Source organism: Syngnathoides biaculeatus, chromosome 21 (assembly GCF_019802595.1).
Source record: "Syngnathoides biaculeatus isolate LvHL_M chromosome 21, ASM1980259v1, whole genome shotgun sequence".
NCBI lineage: Eukaryota > Metazoa > Chordata > Actinopteri > Syngnathiformes > Syngnathidae > Syngnathoides > Syngnathoides biaculeatus.
In genome coordinates this window covers 110,443-135,900 of record NC_084660.1, presented here as the reverse complement: position 1 = coordinate 135,900, position 25,458 = coordinate 110,443, and the positions used below count along the sequence as shown (strand labels likewise).

The following is a 25,458-nucleotide window of genomic DNA, read 5'->3' as shown; positions in this document are numbered from 1 at the left end:
CCCATCAATTTTTCATGGATCTCGCAGCGAAAATGCAGAATTGATTTGTGTATGAAAAGCGCTTAGACAAGCAGCCATCAGCGCGGGGGGGGGGGTCGAAGGACGCCGTTGTCGCGTCGACGCAAACGGTCCGCACCCAATGCGACGGCTGCGGCTAACAATGACTTTTGGCAGTTGCGCTATGGATCCAGAACGCCGACCCGTAAACGCGCAATCTCTGACTAATCTTTCAACGCCGGGGGTCACTTTCGCAACGGGACGTGTTTTTCCTTGAACTTTCCGGGCTCACAAAAGCACATCTGTGCGTGCACACAATCTCCAGCGTGTGGGAGGCTCTTATCTAACCTTTCCCTCCTCATGAAAAATTCAGCGCCCTGGCCACCAATCTCCTCCGTGTCAGGATGCTGTGTCCAATATAGGCCTTGCAGTGGTGGGGACAAAGGAGGAAATTGCTATTCCCCCCCACCCAACGCCTAACCCCCCAACACACACAAACACACACACACACCACCTCACGCCAATCACACATTTGTTTGTTTTTGTACAATATGTGGCAGGTGATGTTTGTCAGTCAGGCACGTTACAGTGGCGCTATTTTTTTATTTTTATTTTTTGTCCTTTGGGCATTTTTCATCTAATTATGTTTATTTTGGATTTTAAAATACTATTTTTATTAGAAGGAGTAATCGTTTAATATTGTTGAGTTGTTTTGTTTTTCCCATATTATGTTCTCATTTTTTTTCTATTTTTGGCCTATTTTGTTTGTGTCCCAGTGTAGCGAGCTGATCTTTCTGTATTTTGTTTTAATATAATTTTTCTACGTCAGAATATTTTAATATTTTTGTATTTATTTTTCAATTTTGCTTAATATTATTTCCTGATTGTATGTTGTCACTTTTTCCTCTTTTTGTAATTTTTATACTATCCATTTCTAATATTTTTTTAAAAATCATTTTATATTTTTGCCCTTGTATTATTAACTATTTTTTTCTAGTTGTCATCAATATTTGTCAAATATTTTAGCTAGTTTTGTATTTTTGTAACTTACTAAAAAACTTATGACTTTATGAAGATTGAAAAATGTTTTTTTTAACCTACAGCGAAATAATTGAATCGAGTCAAATTCAATAGAAAATGGAAATAGTTTAAAAAAAAAAACATTGCTAGTCAAGCAACTCATGTTTTGTGCATTGAAGCACACCTAAAGAGAATTGTTTGTTTTGACGGCGCCATTCGTCTTCCAGATAGCACCAAATTCATCACAGTCGATTTGACAAATTCATCATTTGCATCCCTTTGCGGGGGGGGGCAGTCGACGGCGGCTTCGTCGGCAACAACCACAAAACCAAAATGTGAGGTTGAATATTTAACGTGTGAGGTCAGACATTTTACTTAGGATACGGAAGCGGTCACTCCACCGCCGATATCAACCAATCTGGAATTTAGGGGTGCGATAAAAGATCAATATCATATTGCCATCTCTCGCGATACAGACGGAAGAAATAAGTAGAACCAATCATAAGATTTTTATCAACTCATTCAAATCAGTATCTAAATATCGTTGGTGATTATTGCAATAATGAAGTTAATTCATCTGTCCCTTGTCCGTAAATGGGTAGGGTGGTGGGGTAGGAGTGAGGGTGGGCTGCCTTTACAATCCCACCAGGTCATATTTATTTAATCTTAAAAGAAAGCTTTCAGGTCACCCTTCATCCTTCCCCGGTGACATTTTCTGACTTGACATTCTGTGACATTTCCCGTTAAATATTGCTGATATTCTTGCCGCGGAATTAAAAGGCGCCTTTAAAGGCGACACGGGCTTCCACGCGCCGGCAACAGAGTGCGTCTTGCCAGGTATTATGCGAAGAACTCGCTTTTAATCCGGGGCGCTGCCAGCCCAAATTCCATCCGGCCCGACTATACGGGAGGAGTGTCACTTCAACTGGCTTAAAATTCTATTTTCAGCAAAAAGCGGTGGATGATTAAGATGCACGCGCACGCTTGCGAGTAATATCAAGTAGTGGAAATGCCACAGAGATAAAGCGATACGGAAATTGCCCTCGACCTCGCGATCCGCAAATACTTCGTCGAACAATTCAACTAATTTGTTTTTAACAAAAGTTAAAACATAGTTCTGTGGTATAATCCGAGACCGTGAAGCCGTGATGCCAAATGCGCCGCTGTTCCGAGGGGAATTATTTGATTCAGATTGTTATATTTGTGGCCGGGTGAATATTGAATTAACGCGGTTGGCGTTAGGCGGAAGGGGTTGTGGCTCCGGTTAAGTTGTCTCATCCTTCTTGTGTGCTACTTTTGTGTTGTCCTGTAAAAACAAGCAATTTCCCCGCAAACATATTTCCGTCCGCTCCACTTAACACCTGGACTCTCTGTCTTTAAAAACCAAAGACCAATTCCGAAACCTTGGCGTTCTGATTGATTCCGACCTGACTTTCAACAATCATATGATAGCAAATCAATCACAAAAACTGCCTTCTCCCATCTGAAGAACATTTCTAGAGTGAAGTCTTGTGTGCGCCAAGCAGACCCGGAAAAGCTCATCCATGCTTTTATCTCAACTAGACTTGACTATTGCGATGGTGTTCTGACTGGACTCCCAAAAAAGGGTATTCAACGGCTGCAACTCGCGTTCTGACCAAAACAAAAGCGGTCAGAGCATATAACGCCAATCCTAAAATCCTTGCACTGGCTTCCAGTCAGCTTTAGAACAGATTTGAAAGTTCTGCTACTGGGGTATAAATGACGAAATGATTTGGGTCCTGAATACAAACCCAGTAGAGGTCTGAGATCGACTGACTGCGGTCAAATAGGTGAGCGCAGAGTCCAAAGCAAACATGGCGAAGCAGAATTTAGCTATTATGCTGCACACAAATGGAATAAGTTACCAATATTGTCTTTTTTATTATTTTTATCCCGTTTAAAATGTTTTATCGCTTTGATTTCAAATGCCTGTAATCACGTAAAGCACATTGAGTTACCTCGTGTATGAAGTGCGCTATACAAATAATTTTGCTTTGCTTTGCTCTTCGAGGTCAGAGTTTTGACATACTGAGAGTGACATCAAGGAATGTCACATCCCAGGGACGGTTTGAAAAATGCTGCCGTCGACGTTAGGTTTGCCCTGGACGACGCGAGCTCAAAAGTAGCTGTCGTCGCACGTGCCGTGTCACTTGATGTTGGACAAAGGGAGCAAAGACCGGTCGCGACTTGCCGTGCCGTGCGCCTTGTTGCCAAAGGTTATATGAAATGGACAATATTAAAGCGGCACACAGCGGAAAAAAAAAAAAAAAAAAAAAAATGACGGGCGGCAGCATCGTTAGGTTCCGGTAAGGATGCAGTCCGGATGTGGAAGGAGGAATATCGGGGAGATGCGAGCATCCCGTCTGTGAAAGCGCCATTAAATTGTCAGTTATGATGGATGTTCCGCCTTTCCTGCATTAACTGGTACATTAGGAGTCATTAATTCTTCAGGATGTGCACTGTAGATCAGGGGGCCTCCCAGAGGAGTTGGGTGGTGGTGGTGGGGGGGGGGGCTTACTCACCGCCATGATAAAGCAGCTAGAGGGGGGAGATAAAGAGGGTGAGGCGCTCTGACTACTGCAAATCAGCTTTCTTGTCAATCGCACTAAGTGTAAAATGAAGAGCTTTGCACGATGTTTGTTTCAAACATGAAAGTTTTCCCTTTGGAAAGAAGGCGTCTTATCGTAATTCTAAAAAAAAAAAAACAACAATGCAAAGTGCCTTTAGATGCTAACGGTCAACTTGCGGGTAATATACGAATACTCACGGGTGTCAGATTGAGCCACTGAAAGCAGTACTAGTATTTTCTTCTTCCTTTGTGTCCGCATGAATGTAGAATACTGCCTCCCGGTGGTGAAGGAATTAGTCGCGTCTTTGTTTTGATCGTGCTTTGAGTTGAGAGCGTGGTGACGGAACCGGTTAAACTTGCATCAGCGATATAGCGTTGTGGTTTTCACGGTCGCCGTCTGGTTCCCACGACGCTGCGGCGTTTTATAGTAGATGTTGTGGGGGGGGGGGGGGGGTGTCAGTGCGGTGAACCTCCGCTCCGTTACTCCACTTCAATCCAAGCCCACGTGTGTGAATCACAGACTTGAGCGGAGAGCCCCCACCGCTCTCCTTCAGCGCCACCAGACGCCCTTGCGCCGAGCCGCTGTGACCTGCGGGTGGCGTTCGCCCGTCCAAACGTTCGCCGGGCCTGACTAATTACTCCAAAGTGGGACGTGGGCGCTTTGGAATTGCCAAGTGTCAGGGATGCAGTGAAGGATCTCTCATCTGGAGGGCATGCGTGTCTGCCATTTATGCCACAGCGAGCTGTGGAATTGATTTTCTCCTGAGTTGTTGTTTCGTCTTTATTTTGTTTTTTTTTTTAAATCCAGCACAGTTTTTTTTTTTTTTATTGTTTTTTTTGGTGGGGTTGACTCCTGCACAGATGTTTTGGCTCCTCTGGGAGCGTCTGTTTGCTAGTGGGATGAGCGCCAGTTGTTTTAGTGGCTGCGACAAGAGCCGGTATTGACTTTCTTGCCGCCATCTGGAGCGAGAGAAAGAGAGAGAGAGAGAGAGAGAGAGAGAGCGCCTGTTCCTGCGCACTGCAGCAGCCTGAGCCACTAAAATTTTCCTTGCGTAGCTCACGCTATCCTGTTCCTGGCAGCATGGTATTTGATGCAGTATCCTTATAGAGTATAGTGATATCACCCGCTCCCATCGCAATTTTTTTTTTTTGATATGACGGCAAATCGCGCTGTTATCCATTACCTACAGCAGGGGGTGTCAAACTCATTTTCCTCGCGGGCCACATTGTTGTTCCAGTTTCCCTCAGAGGGCTGTCGTGACTGTGAAACAAAAATATTTAGTCAACCCACCATATTTACCTCATCAATTTATGAACTCGTTTTGGAATCGGGAATCAAGGGTAATGTGTTTTTTCAACGTTTCACGTTTGGTAACACAAAAATACTTGTAGTAGCTCAACTTTGTCATTTATGAGACATGACAATTTGAAATTCTGGTACAGATTTTTACAAGAATCATGAAAACTGACGCTCTAGATTTCACGGGCCACATAAAATCATGTGACGGGCCAGATCTGGCCCCCGGGCCTTGAGTTTGACACCTGTGACCTGCAGCATTTTTTTTTGTCATATATTGGATTACTATATCTACATTTTCAGTTACAGTCATATAATACCAGTATGCATACTGATATAACAGACTTGTATTTTTACAGTATAGAATCAATACAAAATACATGCTCACAAAATAAATTGTTACCCATTAAAGTACCAGAAATATACCTGCATCAAATATTCATATTCAAATATCATATCTAATCTTGGCACATGTTTTTGTGATCCAAAATAGTATTTGCAATGCATTGTGTTGTTACATTTTAAGTTAGAGTATCAGTTATTGGTATTGGGTAAAAAAAAAAAACTGCAATTCAGGGTGGGATCCCCCTCCTGCCCGATGATAGCTGGGATAGACTTCAGCACTCCCGTGACCCTTGTGGGGATAAGATGCTCAGAAAATGGATAGCTATTGGGTAAAAAAAAAAATGGTTTTTTTTGTGTTAAGAAACTCACAATACGATGACAGCTGATGCATCAAGTCAGGCGTGACGAACAATGTTTTGTCTAGACAGCTTTTATAGGTCCTTTTTTTTTTTTTGTCTATGGCTCCATCTTTTTTGTTTTTTTTGTTTTTTGGGCGGGGCAGTATTTGCTGCCCAGACGTTGAATAATTAAATGTTGTTTCTACCATGTTCTTACTCATGTTTTTCCCCAGCTGGAAAATAAATCAGTGGCGACATGACAAAAAGGTTGTGTTGTAGAACGATCACGAGTCCTGTGCTCAAATTAGCCTGGCAAAACTCACCAAATCTCGGGCTAATCATCTTTTCTCGTTTTCTCGTCCCAGGATTACGCACCTTCCGATCGACCTAAGCGGGTCGCGTTGGCCGTGTCCTCACGGAACTGCATGGAAAGCCACGCCGTATACACTGCGAGAAAGCGGCGAGGCGGCCGCCCGAACAAAGCCAAACACCGATCCAATCTACGCCTCCGACGATCCCCGACTGCATGGCGCTGAAAGGCAAAGCGCTCACGAGGCCGCCGCCGCGTGATCCGCGAAAGGGAAAGTTTGAGATGCCAGTCTCGGGAGAATCTGCGTCTTTTTCCCGAAAGGAATGACAGGTATGTTTCATGTGATATTACAATTTCTCTTGAAAGTGCCATGTGGAGGTACTTCGGTGGTGGCGGAGGCCTTTGGCCTAGCTTCGGCGTCCGAGGCTAACGGCCTCCGCCGCCTGGAAGCTCGGCTCGCGCCCCGCCACCGGAGCTCGCTCGTCGGAAGAACCATCCGAATATTTAACATTAATTACAGCCACAGGTTCGAATCTGTATGGAAGTTTTCCTCCGTCTCCCCGATCAACCAATACTGCCATTTCTTCATCAGATGAGGATAAATCCGAGAAATCAGCGCCGGGCATTGTGGTGTCCCATGTAATCGAGCGTTGGGAACGGCACAGTACACGTCACGTACGCTCACGGACATCATGTGACTCGCGAAAATGGCAGTGCCCCTGGAAATCCGTAATTGTCGGCAAAAATCTTCTCAAAACACGATGAAATGAGAGAGGATTTACCATCACATTGTCAAAATAGGGTACATATTATTTATTATTTAAACTATTGGATACACTGTCCATGCAAAGCTCTGGATTTCTCCTTTAAGGTTGAGGATTTAAGTGATCGGATCACATTTTCGTTGAGGGTAGGAGGGATGTTTAGGTTCGGGTGGGTTAAGGGATAAAGAGGAGATGGGAGATGTTCGATCTTTTGTGCAGGGTTCGGGCTGAATTTCCAAAGCGCACGTGTGCGGTGAATTTATGTCAAACAGGTGAAAGCTCAGTACAGTGGGGGAATCAGTCAAGCTTGTTGCTTTGACCTACTTGACTGTAGCAGAACAGTGGAAAGCAGCTCAGGTCTCGCATTTTGTATTTTCTTCACAAAAATCTGGCATCTCCGAGTAGATTTAAATCGGCGGCGACAGTCTGATTCAATATCACAACATTGTTTGTAAAGGTCATAAAGGATGGGAGGAAAGTCACATCTTTGTCCAATATTTGCTCAAGTCCCTTTCAAGTGAAGGTGAATGTTTTGTAAATCTGAAACGACCTTGCCAAATTTGAAAGGCTTCAAATCAAACAGTTCTATCAAATGCCACCTGGAAAAATTGGACGCTCCGTCGTCTAACATCTTTCCGATCATGGAACACGGCGGGACGCTTGAGACGGAGAACCCTCTAAGGCGGCCACATCAGTGGACAAACAGAAGGTAAAATGCATTTTCCGGGTGTAGGGGGAGCTAGCTAGTGAACTTCACGTTGAGGTTGGGCTGGATAACTACAGACGCGAACAACGGCCATCACGTTTTTATATAGCGGGCGACTGATGCCGATGGCCGTCATCCATTCCCGTTTCAACCGCGCCAAACAATTTGACGCCGTACCTCCGCTATTGAGGACTACGTCGTTCTCAGTTTTGCAGCTCCAAAAATGTCATTTCTTTAACAACTCACTCAAAAAAATTCCACTTCTTGAGTTTCAGGCGAATCTCGGCGAGGCCCCAACTCGTTAAACTCAATCAATGGCGGCTAAGATGGGCCATTAGTTACAGGTCACGAAAGCGATGTCGGGGAATGTTTGTCTCCGTGATTGAAGTGTCCCACTGGGCCTACGTTAATTGAGTCCTCTCTGTAATCGCACGCCGGGCTCCAGTCGCAAAAAAAAAAAAAAAAAAAAAAAAACGATAGGGGAGATTATCCTCGAGGCCGCTTGTTATATTCCCCGGCGGAAAATTGAAATGGTATTTTCTCCTCGTCTCGCACGTTGTGACGGACACATAAATGGTCGCCATTGAAACCACGCTGCGGCCCCTACTATGGGACACGCCCCTTCTGACCCGGAAGCTCTTTTCGAAGAAGAGAACATCTCGCAACCGAGTGAAGTGGCCGGGGCAATACTACCCTATTGTTTCGAGCCATATTTAGATGATATGCGGATCATAGCCAATCTGCCTGTCTGTCCGATCCACTTCCGAGGCGGCACCCCCAATTATTGTTTTTGGTTTTTTTAGTAGCTGTATACACACCTACGTGTCATTTTAACCCACAAAGCTCTCGTCCTTTGCACCTGTGCATTACAGTTTTCACGACGAACCGGCTCTTCTGGAAAAGTCTGAATAGCGAATCCGTCCTCCCGAGCGTTCGAGCATTATCCAGCAATACAACGAGCCGGCATTTTGGCTAACGCGAAGGAACAACGAGCTACCTTCCAGCCAGTAAAACTAGTATAAACAGACAAGACCGCTAGAGGGCGCTACTGCCCTGTACGTCACTTCCTGCTTCTTGTCAAAAACAAAACCCTCGAGAGGATTTTCATGGCAGGAGCTACAAAAAGCCCTATACGTCAAAGTCATATTTTGTGGTGAAAAAAGCATGTGTCCATACCGGCTGCCGTTTTTTCACGAGTAACATACTAAAAATCTTGCCTTTCATGACAGTGGACCTTTAAGAGTCAGAGGTTTGGTGGCAGTTGTACGTTTCAATAACTTTAAAATCCATCGTTGAAACAAATTGACTTAACTTCCTCAGGTCGCCATTGTTGGCAGACATCAATTTCTCAAGTACTGTCCCAAAACCTGCCAAATTTTAATAGGATTCAATTGACTCTGTCATGATTTCTGCAAACTGCCACCACTGAATAATTAATGGGACCATTACTTGTTTTGTTTGACCCGAACGTAAAAACATTTGCCCTTCACTCTTTGCCCAAAAAAAAAAAAACCCTAGGAAGTATTCAGGTTGATGCGAGAGAAAACGTCAGCTCGGGACGTTTGGTTCCAACCACGTCCCGGCCGACCCTTGATTGGGCTAATGCATAATAAATCACAATTACGTGCCTCTGACGTGCAAGGTCAGCTACACCTTGAGATGTGTCAAGAGCCGATGGGTTCTGAATGTGTGTGTGTGTGTGTGTGTGTGTTTATGCATTAGTTTGCTTGCCTCTCTGAGTATGACAAAGCAATAGCAACATAAAATATTCAGTTTGTTTCAACTAGCCAATTGTGACGCGCTAACGGAAAGTATGTCATATTTGCTTCACCGGAGCTGTGCCTTGAAGACGTCATGCTGCTGGCCACGCCCATAGCAGGAAGTGTTTGGCACTCTTTACAGGTGAATGGGAGGTGGGGCAAACTTTCATTCGAGAATACTTGAGATCAACGCAGTGTTACCTTAGAACTGATGCAAAACAATGTTAGCTTAAAACTGATGCTCTTGCTTTGTATTATCCAATAGGAGAAGCAGCCAAGCTAGGCTAGGCTAATGATGCTAATTCCATTCCAACACCATCATCCCCTGAACTCCTCTCCCTCAGCTGCCAGCGGATCTCCAACTTCCTGACGGGCGGGAATACAGCAGGTGAGGCTCCGGGTCAACCACCTCCTCCGCACGCACCATCAGCACCATCTACCGTACACACTTGGCCTAGAAAGCCGATTCTGATAGGAAGAGGAAGTGAGTGAAATCTCATACTTTTATCTTTTGTTCCTTCAGATCGACTTGAGATGGCGGTTTTGGGGAAAAACCAATCGGTCTGATCTTTCAGACGCAATGTTTGGAAATGCACTATTGCCTAGTCGCCATGGAAAATGGACGTAAAAATTTCTGTTGACTCACTTGAAAATTTGGGTGTGTGCTATCGAAATTGATATTTGTGAGCATGACTAACTCCCGGAGTAGTGGGACTTAAACTTGTCTTCAATTACTTCTTTACTTCATTAAAACGTAAAATTTGCTCATGACCTTTTCAGATCCCTTGCCCCACCTCTTTTTTCCTCCCCACCTTAAAATAGGACACTTGATGCGTGAATTTCTAATTGAATAATTGTTTTGCTTTTTTCAATATCAAACTAAAATGAGAATAACTGAATTTGGGTTGTTATTTTAATGTATGTGTTTTATTCAGATGTGAGTTGTTTTTATTTATTTAAGTGTGATGTGAACGTTGTCTTGTATAATGTGCCGATGAGGACTCTTTTGGAAATGGTCTAAAAAAAAAAAAAAGATCGCTATTTTCTCAAATAAAAAAGGAGGGGAGGTGAAATTAAAAAAAAATATATTTTGAGCATCAAGCAACTCCAAATTAAGAAAAATAATTAAAATATAATGAAGCAAGTTCAGTGAAATGATGATAAAAATAAGTAAACTTAATCCAGGTTCAAATAAACTAAACGGTACATTGAAAAAAATGCAGTGAACCTAAACACAATTCAATAAGCAAAGTTTCAAAAGAAAAGAAAAAAATCTCATAAAACAAGTTCAAGTATTCAACCCTATCATGTAAAAAATAAAATAATTAAAAAAAAAAAGATCTGTGCATTCACATTCGGGGGTCGAATGTGTATGAAGTGTTCCGGGGGGGGGGGGGGGGGATACCCAGCACCCAGTAAGGAACGCCCACCTCGATGAGCGACAGCAGCGGCGGCCAATGGCGTCTCGCGAACGTCCGCCGAGCCAATCCGCGGAGAGCCTCCTTTGCGTTTGTGCGTACGGCTGGATGGGAGCGTATACTTCCGCGTCCAGTGCGCGTGTACGTTGAATGGAGGGGAGAGAAAGAAAGAAAGAAAGAGAGAAAGAGAGAGAGAGCGAGAGCGGGCTGTGATCCGGCTCTCATATTTATACTCGCCGGCAGGACTATGTTCCGTTTAAAGACGAGCTCCTCCGTGCGCCGCTCGGCACTCGGTGATGTCGCCCGATTGTGCGGCCCACCCGTAAAAGCGCGAAGCAGGCACAAGCCAAAGGGTTTTTCCTTTTTTTTTTTTTTTTTTTTTTTTTTTTTAAGTTAATTTGATTCATTTTTTTTAATTCCACCCCCCCCATCCCCACATTCGCCTCTTCCCTCCCGACCCCTTCTCCTTTTGTTCCAACAAGGAAGTCATTTGTGTCTTTTGATTTAATAAATGTTTTATTTAACCCCCCTAATCATTTTACGTTGTTTGTCTTTTATGTTTGAACTTTAAAAAAAAAAAAGTGAACATCATTGGCTACTTATTTGGACGTCCGTAGCTTTCATTTATAAAAACGGTAAGATGGTTTTTTTTTTGTTTGTTTTTTTTTGTTTGTTTGTTTTGCACGCTGTCTTGTGGCTGTCTTGGAACGGCGGATCGTCCGTTTGCATGTGAACGCCGCGTGATGCGTTCAAGGTCCTTCTGGCGGCAACGAACCGAGAAGAAGGATGGGTGGATGTAATGTATTGCGTAAGAGCTCGCAAATGGACTAAATGTTCCCTTAGAAGGATGCGGAGAACGTGAGAATGTTCCAAATCAGTTGGTGGTCACCTATCGTCCGCGCAATTTGCTGTTTTAATACCCTTAAACGTCTCCGTGGATGCATTTTGCGTGTCACCGTATTCACTCGTATAGAAGGCCAACCTTCTTTTTTTTTTTAAAAAAAAAAAATTAGGAGTATTCAAACTCTCCCCCTTCCGCCAGCAATTTGTTTCAGTAACTCATTTGTATTATTTTAACAATGACATAATTTGATATCAGTTTTCGTGACGTTTTCTCGCCATGTTCTCCCTCGGAATCACGCGAGCACCTGCGGCCAATCAAGTCATTGTGATAGTTGGCGGTTCGAAGGTCCGCGCCCGCTGATTGGACGAAGTCTTAATTAGTCGGCTTTGCCCTGCCGCGACCCCTCCACCATTGCCCACCTACTCAACACCAAGAGTGCCGCAAAGTATCTCGCGAGCACCCTTTTAACACCAAAAGTTGCGCCAGCGCTTAAAAGGTAAGATTCCATTGCGTGTTATCACCGAGCAATTGCAGGGGGGGGGGTTTGGAAAAAAAATCGGCGGAGTTCAACGCTATGTCGAGTTTGAACTTGCGCAGCATGGCTAACTAGCAAGGGAGCTTAATCGTCGCAAATGTAATCGAGAAAAGCATCGGGCTTCGCGCTATGTGGACTGCATGTGCAAAACTGTACACGAAAATATACATTTTGACCGCTTAATTTTATTCGAACTGCACACTTGCAAGGAACTTTCTTGAAATGGGGCTGGGGGAGAGCAAAAAAAAAAAAAAAAGTTACTGTAGTGGGCAAGTTCCGGAATGTACCCGGAGTGGAAAAGAAATCCCAGGCTAGTTGAAAACGGTCATTTATGTTGCTAATTTTTAACACGCCCAATCCATTTCTTGCAATAAAGAAAATAGTTTCGATGCAATTAAAAGTCGAGGACGTGAATTGGGATCGTGGGTTTTTACGGTTTTTCGTATGGGGAGGGGGTTGCACAGGTGCTGCAAGTTCGGCAATTAAGTTGGCTGCTCCCCACCTTTTGTTCAGTTTAGCCAATGAGCCTTTTGCACGATATGTATATATATTTTTTATACGTTGTACCTAACGTTGCGTTTTCATTCTGGCTGAATTTTGCCTTGTATTTTTATCAATGCTTTTTTTTTTTTTTTTTTTTTTTTTTTTTTTTTTTGGCCGTCATTCGGTTTTGGAATGGATGTCATGTTGCTGGAAGGTGCCCACTGGGCGCTGATGGACAACAATGTTCGGTCGTTGCGTTGTCTGTCTTGCGTTTTTTATTTTTATTTTTTTTTAATTCAAGTAGAAATAGTCAAACACTTGATGTAGTGGCGTTATCTGTAAAACACAGCCGACAAAGTGGAAAGACAAATCTTCCAGCTGCATGCTAATTTAATTTTTCCCCTCACGTGGTGATGTTTAAAACTGCGATCTTAAAACTTCTTTTCCGGTACTCAAAATGAAATGGCCTGCAGCTAAATGGATTTCCAAATGCACCCTCAGTTGCACTTGTGGCCAAGACTTTCTGCAGCAACTGTGGTCTTAACTTGGCTCCTCCCCAACTTCCTTCCACCAATGACTGTACTTCTACTTTATTTGGGTAGAATTTTACCATAATCTTTTGGCATCATAGAGCGTTCGAGAAAGGGCACAAAAATGTTTAGGAGTGTATTGAGCTTTTTTTTTTTTTTTTTTTTTTTTTTTGTTTTTTGTTTTAAGCATTTTAACTTTTTTTTTTGTTAGAACTTTATCAAATTTTAAATGATTTATTGAACGTTCCAATAAAATTTTATTCATCACCGTGAACCCACTCCATCAAGAATTAAAATGCCCCCCCCAGCCCCAATGAGACCTTTATATCATGCAAAGGAAAAAAAATTACTTGCATATGTTTTTGTTTTTTTTTTTTTTTTAAATCTGTATGTTGTAAAAACATATTTTAGTTCCCCATTCAGGGCCAACCTAAAGTTTAGTAATTTAACTCATTCCATAAAATCCCTTTTTCATTTTTGAGTTTGCTACTTAATTTCTCAATTGTTGCAATGTTATGAGCGTAAAGTTGTAATATTACATGAGCAGTCATTTAATTTTTTTTTTTTTTTTTTTGGCTGAGGGTGTCATATCTGCCTCCACCCTGGTGTTATTTTGTACAGTCACTTGTGGGGCTTTTTTTTTTTTTTTTCGTGCTCTTTCTCTCTCTCTCCTTCCCCTTTTTCAAGGGCAGACATGCCGTGCGGCAGCTCGTCACGCACACTCAGTCAATCGCGTCCTCGGCGGAGAGTTCGTGCCTCCCTCGCATGGAGTGCTGGCTCGCATCAGCACGCGCCCCGAGCTCACTGTTTGCCTCGAGGTCGCGCTTTAACGAGTTTGCCGCTTTGTCGCAAACGCCCCGTTATGGAGCTCAACTGTTTACAAACAAGAGCCAAGAGGACTAGCGGTGGAATTAAGCGAGGGAAAGGAAAGGATCGTTTAATCATATCACAAAACAGTTGAATGTTATACTTATTAATGGTGAATGTTGTTGTTCCTAAAGCATTTAATGTAACTTCATTTTTCAATTTATTCTCCTAGTTTTACCAATCTTCTCGTAAGATAACCACTTTGATTACACGTCGCATCCATTTTCTTAGCCACTTATCCTCATGAGGGTCGCCGGAGTGCGGGAGCCTATCCGAGCTGTCAACGCGCAGGAGGCGGAGTACACCCTGAACTGGTTGCCAGCCAATCGCAGGGCACATGGACAAAAACCCGCACTTATTGAAATTATTAAATGCTATTTATTGGTTTTAATTTAAAAAAAAAAAAAGCACCTTATTGAACTTTATAAAAGCATGCAGTAATGAGATCATGGTATAGAATATTTATTGAATTAAAACTGTTTTTTGCCACACTTTCCTCTAATTCAATGGACATTGTGCTGCTCTTTCTGGTGGGGACACCTTGGCCTGCTGCGACGGTGTAATAGACGCACATGCACCTGTCCAGTAAGCTGCAGTAATTTTTCGTTCTATGCAGAGCATAATGTCGGCCCGAGTATTGTCTGTCTTCGATTCAGTTTGTCTTCAACTATCTGTTGCCAAAAGCACTAAGACCGACGCCGTTTGTCTGCAGATCAATTGCCTGTCGCATCGTGTGTTAGCATAACGGTAGCATCCAGGCAAATTTTGTGGTTCAATATCTGCAATCGTCCAGTTTTGGAAGTGGCACTTAGTGTTTAGGTTTAACTGTGCCAACTTGTTGCAGACTGAGTTGAGTTCAACGTTGGTTCGGAAGTCAAAGCAAAAAAGCCCACAGACTGCTCGTATCATTAGCTGGGGGAGGGGGAGGGGGGTATCCGTCTGTTCATGGCTCACGTTGTCGTTTTCTCGTCATAAAATTTAGCACTCCAATGGTCTCCTGCAAAAATATGGCTGTACTCTGTAAGCAATTTTATTCTTGCACCTAGTTTTCTCACAACAGTTTAATAATAAGAATAATAAATGAACAGTTTGGAATGTAGTAATGACGATGTAGTATAAATGTTCATGAAAAATTATTTTAACTTTGGCTGCAGTTTTATCTGCTTAGTACTACAATGTATTTAAATAAGCAGAGGCTTGACACTAATAAGACGGTATATGTCTGTGCTCTACTGAATATAGTTTAAATTTATTGTATTGTACTTTATTGTATTAGCAACAGTCCAAATAATACAATAACTGGGCAAAGGGTTAAATGTGTGCGGGTTTTCACGTTGTCCTGTTTTTTTTAAATTTCACATGGCACCATTTTAAAAGTAAGTTTTTCTGATATTTTCATTGGTGACTAAAACGTCTAATTTGCTAATGACATTCTTTCCTCAAAAGTGTGAATGTTTTAATATTGCAACTTCATTCACAAACATGTTTGACTTTTTACCTTCCTTGTAAACAGACTTCATGTATCCATTTGGTGTATTCTTGTAAATATTCCTGTGAAATGACGATTTTTATTGTCCTTCAAAATTACAACTTATAAATGATTACTAACCCCCCCCCCCAAAAAAAAAAAAAACACCTTATTTTTATTCCCTCAACCATTTTCTTGGAACGTTACTATTTAAACCAAACACATTAGCTTCATTCTCAAAATGCACAATGAAGAAAGAGTCCCCAAATGTTGATTTCTGTAAATTTTGAGTATATTTAAAGATGCTTTTTAATGTACCCTTATCATAACATCTCTGAAGCAATGAAGACAAAATCATGCATTCCTTCACTTCAAGCCAATTTTTTGTTAGGTTTACTATCAAACTGACACAAGAAAAGCAAAGCAAACGATGGGGTTTCTTAACGTAAATCCGCTAGCTTAATGCTAATGTCCGGTGTGAAATGCGATAGACGAGTTCATGGAAATGGTGACGGGCATTGTACAACGCGTTTAACACAAATACTAGAATGTTTTGTTTTTTTTCCTGCTCCACGGGAATGACTAATTATTGGAGCTTAGATAGGGACCGTGTTTGCCTTTTCTTCTTGCCCCTCATCCCAAATACTCTTGGCCGGCATGTTGCGGCGTGAAGTCGATAAATAGGCTGATGGCCACCGTGGTAGCACTCGTTTTAAGTTGACTGTGTGCAAGTAGTCGCTCGTGTTCAAACAGATGGTTGGAGTAGACAATTGTGCCGTGGCGCGCGTTCGCCGCCGAATGTTGCGTGCGCTGTGTTGTGATCTAAAGTGTTCTGTGTCCACATTTCAGACAGCACCTACACGCTATCATGGCAGTCAGACTGTGTGATGTGGCTTCTCTTCTTAGAAGCGGCTCGTGGGCTTCCGAGCCTTGGACCGGGGTTTGTGCCGCTTCCTTGTTCTCTCTGCCTTGCTCAATAGCGTTAGCGTTTCTGTCTCCATTTTCTACTTATCGGTTGCTGTTTGTGCGATTGGGGGGAAAAACTGAGGGCCGATCGGGTGGCGGGTACGGTGATGGTAGTTGGCACGACTTCACGTGGTTCTGGTGTGTGCGACAGTCTGTCTTAACCGCAGTCTAACCTGAGGCCTCTCCTCATTCTCCTTTAGCAAGTAATTGCCGCCATGGAAACGCAGCTGTCCAACGGGCCCACTTGCAACAACACCAGCAACGGGCCGTCCACCATCTCCAACAACTGTTCCTCGCCCGTGGAGTCGGGCGGCCTGGAGGACAGCAAGACCAACCTGATAGTTAACTACCTGCCGCAGAACATGACCCAGGAGGAGCTCAAGAGCTTGTTCGGCAGCATTGGCGAGATCGAATCCTGCAAGCTCGTACGAGACAAAATAACAGGTAACCTCTTTTTTTTAGCCGTTAAAACCGGGACTGTCCTTTCCTCGGAGTTTGCGAAATGAATCGTTGAGCACAATCTGTTCATTAAGTGCGACACTACTACCGAAAGGGTTGGGCTGTTGGGCCTTAGGTCGAAATTTCAGGATGGACTTCAAATGCACTTGAACCTTTAAATGTTGTATTTGATCATGTTCATGTGCAAGGCTTAGTTAATTTCAATCCCATTTAAAAATAAATAAATAAATAAATTGGGCTCTCTTGTTTTAAAGAATTGTCGACTTTACAAATTCTGCTTTGGTAAATTAAACGTGCACAACGACTAAAAAGGAGCGGTGTGAACTTCAAAAGAAGAGCAAGTAAACTGTTTTAAAAAAAAGTAGTGCATGTTCAAATAAAGTGCTTAACTTCAGAATAAGTCTTTGAAAATTAACAATTAAAATTAATACTTTGTTTTGATCATATGGGTACAAGGAAAATTGGAAAAAAAAAAAACCCCGATATAAATACTACGATATTACTTGAGTTAGATATACTGTGCACGACGGATCTGAATAGTATGATATGCAAATCATTCAACAGAGTGCAAAATTAAATTACCCGTGTGTACCTGGTACTCCACTGCCATCCGTGCCAACACCCTCCTTCTCCACGCCGCAACGAGGAGCATTTTGACCTTTCAAGTAGTCGTGTGCGATATAGTTTAGTTGGGAATGTTTTTACACTAATAACGCAACAGTTGGATATAAAGTTATTTGTTAACAAGCTCTCCCGTTGCTACGTGTTGTGGTTGGATGATGCCAATAGGAAAATGAACATAAATACGCTGTATGATGTCCATCTATTGACGTTCGTAGTAGTTTAATATACAGAACATTGCGTTGAATCCTAAAGTAAGATAAAGTGATTGGGGCTGGGGAGAGTCTGGTTATTTGTCACGTTTTGTGTGAATGTAGCGAAACGACAAATAACTGCTTTTACAGTTCAACTGTGCCGTAATAAGTAAGCACGCACAACGTGGCTCTTTTCAGGGCAGAGCCTCGGGTATGGATTTGTGAATTACGTGGACGCCAAGGATGCGGAAAAAGCCATCAAAACATTGAATGGCTTGAGACTTCAGACCAAGACCATCAAGGTAAGATTTCAATCTTTTTAGCGCTCATAAGTCGGGCTGGAGGGGAAAAGGTGGGTCACCGGGAAGGGAGCAGAACTGTTTCTATGGTTTCTCGCGCTGTAAAAGCACCTGTATGCATTTACCGGGAGGTGGCGGTCATTAGCATTCATCAGACGGCGCAGTCATCACACTCGGTGCGCCGCCCGCGGGGAAAGGGTTAGGTGGAGTGGGTTTCGGCAACGGCGTCTATGACAACACTGCAGTGCGTGAAAGTGGGGGCTCTCAATTAAGACCACCTCGACCACCACCACCGTTTCTTATTACGAATCATGGTGGGGGGGAAAAAAAATGTAAACTGGTCAAAGCAAGCAAATTCATTAAAAGTATACGCATGTGGATGAAGTCGGCAAGGAATAGATACTTTTCACGCGACATGTTTTGTTGACCACGCCCACTGGACGGCATAACTACAAAAGAAATGGCGTGTTATAGTGATCTTTTTATGAATATTGCCTTGCTTATAAGCCTCTGACAGCCTTTTCATCATGGTATTTCATTGTGTGGCTCATGGTTGTAAGAACAGACAGGAAAAAGGGCATTCTTTACCTTTTCCTGGGCATTCAGCTCATTTACTGTGCTATCCTCCATACTTTACATATTTTGATGGAGTTCTTTGGGCTATCGATATGCCTACTAGCACCCGCAGTGAAACTTTGCTTTCCAGGTTTGCGGTGGATAACGTGAACCTCGTGCCTGTTGCTAGCTGTAGCCTTTAGCTGCACTTTTGCCAACCCGTGGGAGCGGGCCAAGCCCCGGTCCCCTACGATAACCATAGGCAAATTATTACAGTAAACATCTATCGCTTCTTAGCCATGATATTTCGACACAATCTTTCCGTCCAAAACAAACATGTGGTCGGCGTGACGTCAGTGAAAAGTTTCTTTTGTACAAAGAAAAAGTCAAGATGCTGCACCTGAAGAGAGACAAGAACTCAGTTTGGTTTGAAGCCCTAAAGGCTGGTTTTGTTCGAGCAAACCCCTCAAATTCGCAACCTTTTCGCTCAATATATCACAAACTATGATCCCAAAACAATTTGTTTTGATTGTCATCTAGAGAGATTTGTTAAACTTAAAATTGAGTCCTCAGCATTTCACCTTCTCAACAGCAGATATTCTTATTTCTGCAGTCTCAATTGAATGAAAGGGGCCTTTAATAAAAATATTTTCAACCATGCACCATTTGTGGGAATTCCCCAGCGCTTATGCGATTGGCATCATGCCCGTAGGTTTCCTATGCGCGTCCGAGCTCCGCCTCCATCCGAGATGCAAATTTGTACGTCAGCGGCTTGCCGAAGACCATGACTCAGATGGAACTGGAGCAGCTCTTCTCGCAGTACGGCCGCATCATTACCTCGCGCATTCTGGTGGACCAGGTGACCGGTGAGTCATGTTTTATCGCAGTGATCCTTAGTAGGGTTGTGGCTAAGTGCTGGGGCACATGTAGAAAATTTCATAAAGTACTGTACATAACACTGTGGACAATGTAGTCATCAAATTTAAAGTGTAACCATGAAACAATTTTAATTTGCTATTTTTTTTCAAATTGGAAAATAAATACCTCACTTTTGCGCAAATTCCTCTGTTGGTTCGTGTTGAAATGTACAGTACTCGTCTTTTCTCAATTTGTGAAAAGCCACTTGGCTGTTTGATTGAAAGGATGAAAGTTTACTTGTCTTAACAACCCAAAAGGCAACATTTTGGTTGCACGGGTAAAAATCACAAGCAGGTGAGTTCACTGTATTCTCACATTAGGCTTTAATTGTGTTTTCTCAAATACTTTTCCCTTTTTATTCCCCCTCCCCTCCATAGCGTTAGAATAAAATGACAGAGCAGGGGCCTGTAAAATGTATCACGGGTGTATCGGTGCGAGATACCAAAATGCAATTTTCCACCCGAGAAGTGCATAAATATGCATGGGGTGGGTAGAATATCAAATGGGTGCAAAGTAGCAAGGACCCTGGCGCGTTTCTGCCGCTGGAGCGAGAACTGCTCCGTGGCGAGAAACAAAATGCGTTTCCGCTGTCGTGGGAAGACTCAAAATTAATCAACGTGAATGTTTCGAGGCATTTGCCAAACTCGGTATCCCGTCAGCTACGCGTTGTGTGGCAGACACTTGTTCTTGACCAGTTTGCGTGGAGTTGTACCAACACGAAAGGTGCTATGCCGAGGCCCCCCTCAAGAAGTATTTCGTGGCATGTTTGTGGCTGACAAGCTTCCTTCCGAATTTCACGACATATTTATGTACTGTAATTTCTCGAAAGTAATGTGGAAATTTTTCCAAAAATATTTTCAAAAATTTAGAGCGGATTATATTTAGGTATGGATGATAAAAATACAATCACATTGTATAGTTGTATAGAGGTACATAAAGTGGTCAAAAAAAAAAAAGGGTATACATTTACATTTCGATATGATATCCGATGTCTTGTTACACATTAGGGTAATGTGGACACCCAAACTGAACTTTTATTACGGCTATATCAACAAATGCACAGTGATTATTATTAATGATTGTTGTACAGATACAATTACAAACCTAACAAAATATAAATACAGATAATTCGCAATATTTTGAGCATTTGGGTAGCGGCAAATTGGTGGTGCGCATTGGTGGAAGGGTTTTCCTGAATTTTTTTTTTTTTTAGGTCAACTTTGGGGGTGCGCATTATACTTGAGAAATTACGGTAACCTTTTTTTGCCTTGCTTTTGTCTCATACGTTCAATCTTCAGTTGGCATAATGTTCCCTGAAATTGGTTGATCATTTCTAAAAATAAATTGGGGGAATGACTAATATTTTATTTGGTGGGGGGGGGTTAAATGTACCGAAATGAGACATATGGGGGCTTTAGGTTGTCTGTGACTCTTTTCGACAATCAGCCATTTGCACCTGCAGAGTTTAAGTTTTCAGTGAATTTACATACACATTTTCCAAAAGTATCTTAGGTGGTATTTATGCACATTTTCTTACAAGTGTAAAGTAATCCAAAATAATGTGAACTTTTTGGAGGGGCATGAATTTTCTCAAAATAGTTGGCATAAAACAGCAGTTCTTCTAGTGAGATTTTTTTTTTTTTTTTTTTTAAACTCTGGAAAACCTTTTGCACGTGTATTTGAGGACCTTACCATCATTTTTGCCACGCAGGTCTTTCCAGAGGCGTGGGATTCATCCGCTTTGACCGGCGGGTGGAGGCAGAGGAGGCCATCAAGGGTCTCCACTGCCAGAAGCCGCCCGGCGCCGCCGAGCCCATCACAGTCAAGTTTGCCAACAACCCGAGCCAGAAGACCAACCAGGCCCTGCTGTCCCAGCTGTACCAGTCGCCCAATCGAAGGTACCCAGGATCGCTCGCACAGCAGGCACAACGCTTCAGGTAAAAGGGGCACAGCCAAACATATCGAAATTATCGTTTTGATTCCACACCAGGTGTCATCACAATTTTTTTTTTTTTTTTTTTTTTCCCTTCACGTGCACGCACTCATCCCGTTTGTGTGATGTCGAACTGTCGTGTTAAATTTTACTCGACATTCACATTTTGCATGTTTTGTAGTTTCTTTACGAGACATCTCCAATGCTAAAATGCAGATAAATGTAAACTAACAGTCAGCATAACCCTAACCCTGTCGTGTAGGTTTGATGAGTTTGAAGTAAATAATAGATGTGGATATTTTTGTCAAGGTTATCACCAATCAGGACCAAACTTCAACATCCCACATTTCTGCTTTACTGTGGAAGACTGCGCATGGCAAGTTTTGCCAAAATCCACCCTGTAGTTCCTGAGAAATAGCGTTGATCATGTTGCACTACAAAATCGCTCTAATTTTGTGAGGGTTTTGTTAAATTTGTGATCCAGGTTCAATAACATTCACTTTTAAAAAAAAAAAAAATAATAATTTGTACTTCACATTAATGATTGGGTTTGCAGTTTTGTAATCCAATGCAATTTACTCAAATGTGCTGTTCCTAATTTGTTTCAAAATGCGCCCCCCCCCTTCTGAAAATATTGTCGAAATGTTGCCTTCCCCTTCATCTGCACTCAAGTACAAAACAAATGCGCCTGGCCGCCATCTGTGCAAATACTGTACCTAGGTTGATGTTGCCAACGATGCTGACGCGCTCATCTGGGCTTTTGTTTTTAGGCTGGACAACCTGCTGAACATGGCTTACGGCGTGAAAAGGTGCGTGGACATTTTTTCATCGTTTTAGTTTTGGGATTTTAGTTCTGTCGTTGCTTTTTCTTTCAAAAAAATTGCAGACATTAACCATTGATAGTGTATGTATTGAAATAGTTTTATTGGCCTTCCAAAATCTGTTTTAAAATGGGTCATGGTTTTTTTCTACATTTTTAACATTGAACATGAAATATCATTATGGAATGAAAATAGAGCTTTTTAGCTGCCCCTACGTAAATTTCAGCAATATAAAAAAAGAAACATAGCTATTTATAAAGTGCTCTTGTAAGCTAACTTTGATCTACGGACTGTAGTGTCCCCTTTGCAATTCGCTTGCATCAGACGTGTTGTGCGCAGTGACAATAGATGCCAAAGGCCCCCCCCCCCCCCCCCCCCTCCCCCGTGTCTTTGTTGGGCAAGCTCTCGCCTTGATAGCGGAGAGCGCACCTGTCACGGTGGATGTTCCGTGCGAGGCTAATCTCGTGAGACACCGCCTGAAAATTCTGCTACCTTCCAACAGCGCTTTGACTTTCGCAACTCTTCAAAATTGTAAAAATGTCTTGTATTTTTTTATTTCTCCTAGTTTGCCATTTGGGTTGAAAGTAGCACTCTGCGTGTATGGCTATAAAATGAAAGTTGTTGCGTTAGTGTGCATTTTAGCCCTTTGTAAAACCATATGAATGTTTTAGAACTAACCACTTGAAAGCAAAATGGTGACACTGAGATGTATTTTAATCGGGAAAATTGTTCTCGAGTAATAACTCCAGTGCAACAGTTTGATCATGGCTGAATGTGAAAATCCAATTATGTGCCGTGCTTACCTTGGCCACGAGTAGGTAGGTAGGTAGTACGGCATAATTGTGATGCAGACGCGAAGGAAGACACTTTTACTGCTCTGGCTCGACAAGATGCTCTTTCTGTAGAGGATTTTAGAAGAAAAATCATAAATTATGCCAGGGTATGTAATCTTATGAGCACAACTGTACATGCAATATGCAGTCACATTTGAATGAATGTGTTAGCTACACCTTTTTCACAAGGTGCCATCGAGGTGGTGGTGGCGTATTAGAATTAAAGGTGCATATTTTTTTTATAACCTCTTGATGGCGTCCTACGTTTTTAAAATAAGCGGATATTTTTTTTCCTATTTTCCCTAATACGCATGTCTAATGCTCATTATTTGTTTTTGCGTGTGGGGGGGGGCACAGCTGAGGTGAACGCGCCCTATTTGTGGTATGTCACTTCAGGTTCTCCCCCATGGCCATCGACGGGGTGACCAGTCTAGCCGGCATGAATATCCCGGGCCACAGCAGCGGCTGGTGCATCTTTGTGTACAACCTGTCCCCCGACGCCGACGAGAGCATCCTGTGGCAAATGTTCGGCCCGTTTGGCGCGGTCACCAACGTGAAGGTCATTCGCGACTTCAGCACAAACAAGTGCAAAGGCTTCGGTTTCGTCACCATGACCAACTACGAGGAGGCGGCCGTGGCCATCGGCAGCCTCAACGGGTACCGCCTGGGCGACCGCATGCTGCAGGTGTCGTTCAAGACCAACAAAACCCACAAAGCTTAAAACGCGTGCGCCACCGTCGTTCGTCCTTTTCGTTGCGTCGGCTTTTTTTTTTTTTTTTTTTTTTTTTTTGTGTGTGTGTGCTCTCGTGGCGTTCCGTGTTTTCGTCGTTCAGTTTCATTCGCCGTCGTCGTTCCCCCGGCTGTTTGATTGCACACGTTATCATATATATAGTCGGATCTTGGTTTTGTCTGCGCTTACTGTATAATGAAAGAAAACAAAAAGACATTCTTAAAGCAAGTACCTTGCCAAAGAGCACCGAACCTCTTTGATGTGGGTTTAAAAGCGTCTATTTTTCTAAGTAAAATTTGGAGAAACTTTTTACTGCACCTGGAAAATAAATGACTTAAAAAAAAAAGAAAAAAAATATTTTGACAAATATCTTACGATACCTTGTAATGCTTTTGAACTTTACAAAAAAGTTTGCAGCGGCGTAAACGGTGGCCTTCTGCCATCTTTCAGCAGCCCCCCACCCTCCCCCCACATTGATTCGCGAAAGCATCGAACCCAAAAGTAGCGAGGACGCCAGGCGCCGTAGGAAACGGGTCTTCCCGGCCGGAGAGGTGGCGGACCTGCGAGCTCCGTCCTGACTCTCACGATCGAAAAGGTGTTTTTTTTTTTTTTTTTTGTTGTTTTTTATTACACAACAGTATAAAAAGTCCACAGTAAATACTTTTGCCCCCCCCCCCCCTTGCTATTTGGCCTAATTATGTTTTCAGTTTGATACCTTTAACTTCTGGAAGTTGAAATTCACCCCCGTTCGTTTGCCAGATGAGGCATTTTCGGTGCATTGAACTTATTGGATTTGTTGAAGGGGAAAAAAAAAAAAAAAAAACTCGTCGAGTTTTGTTTTGACGTCGACATTGTGGATTCCGCAAGCGTTCAGAGGCTGACAAAACCCCACTTTTGAACTCTTGTCTACTTTGCACACGGATGATCTATTCGTTTTAGTGACGCGCGGATGACTAGAAATTGGTCAAACGGTTTCTGAATGGCTTTTTCCATTGTAGCGGTGAGAACGCTATCAAGAATTGGATGCTAGCGTCGACTGACTAAACCCGAGCAGCAGTGCGCAACGTCGCATTCGATCTTTGCAACTCTTGACCTGTTTCTCCTCCTTTTTTGCGCGTCACCTTTTTGTTTTTGACCGTGAGGATGATTCATGGAAGTTGTGAAGTTGTGTTTTGATTGGAACCCAAGAACTTTGTGTTCAGTATTAGAAGGATGTACTATTTTTTTTGTTTTGTTTTGTTTTTTAACACATTGGAATTGAGTTTTCCCTTGTTGAGTACATCAATAAATAAGTTTGAAGGGCAATACTTGCATCTGTTTTATTTTAAAACTGATGAAACCATTCCTAATGTATTGTTTAGCATTTTTACAGTCAAATGTCCGCGAACGGGTTAGAGTAAGACATCAACTCCTTCCGGGTGTTTGTACGTTGTTAGAAACATCCCACCGCACCACATCCTGTCGGTTATTTGTATGTCCGGAGGTCTTTTTAAAAAAAAAAAAAATAATAATAAATAAAACTGAGGGGGTTAAAAAAATGTGTACACATTTCGGGCTGTCAATTGCTTTAAAAGATTTTTTAAACTTGGCTCAAAAAAAAAAATTTTTTTTTTTTTTCTTGTACTTAACCGACGTCAGGTGGTGGGCGGGAGTGTGCGGTCTAAATAAATTGATATTAAGATGAGTTAATATGTAATGTCATTTTTTTTTTAAGTGATGAATACGTTAATGCTTTGTTGGCAGCCTGTTAAAAAACAAACCAAAAAAAATGATTAGAAGAGAGCAGAATTGTTGCCTCGGGGCAACAAATGGAGGCAAGTGGATCCGGGACTTGAACGCTGACTTTTCAGGTGATGG

The 25,458-nt window shown here is 42.5% G+C and overlaps 1 protein-coding gene across 5 annotated transcripts; it reads left to right on the top strand.

Annotated features, from left to right (window-relative positions):
* Positions 1–6,017: 6,017 nt before the first annotated feature.
* Positions 6,018–24,906, top strand: elavl2 (ELAV like neuron-specific RNA binding protein 2). Of its 5 annotated transcripts, XM_061808490.1 has the most exons (9): positions 6,018–9,269; positions 9,393–9,515; positions 16,122–16,212; positions 16,439–16,682; positions 17,711–17,814; positions 19,079–19,232; positions 20,996–21,221; positions 21,988–22,026; positions 23,268–24,906. In XM_061808490.1, the coding sequence occupies exons 3-9, from the start codon at positions 16,141–16,143 to the stop codon at positions 23,590–23,592; spliced, it is 1,164 nt and encodes a 387-aa protein (XP_061664474.1). In that variant the 5' UTR covers positions 6,018–9,269; positions 9,393–9,515; positions 16,122–16,140; the 3' UTR covers positions 23,593–24,906. The 5 variants fall into 5 exon arrangements, with proteins under 5 accessions (XP_061664474.1, XP_061664475.1, XP_061664477.1 ...); XM_061808491.1 differs by lacking the exons at positions 6,018–9,269; positions 9,393–9,515 and adding an exon at positions 11,308–11,353; XM_061808492.1 differs by lacking the exons at positions 6,018–9,269; positions 9,393–9,515 and adding an exon at positions 11,418–11,885 and having other exon boundaries at positions 20,996–21,182.
* Positions 24,907–25,458: the final 552 nt, after the last annotated feature.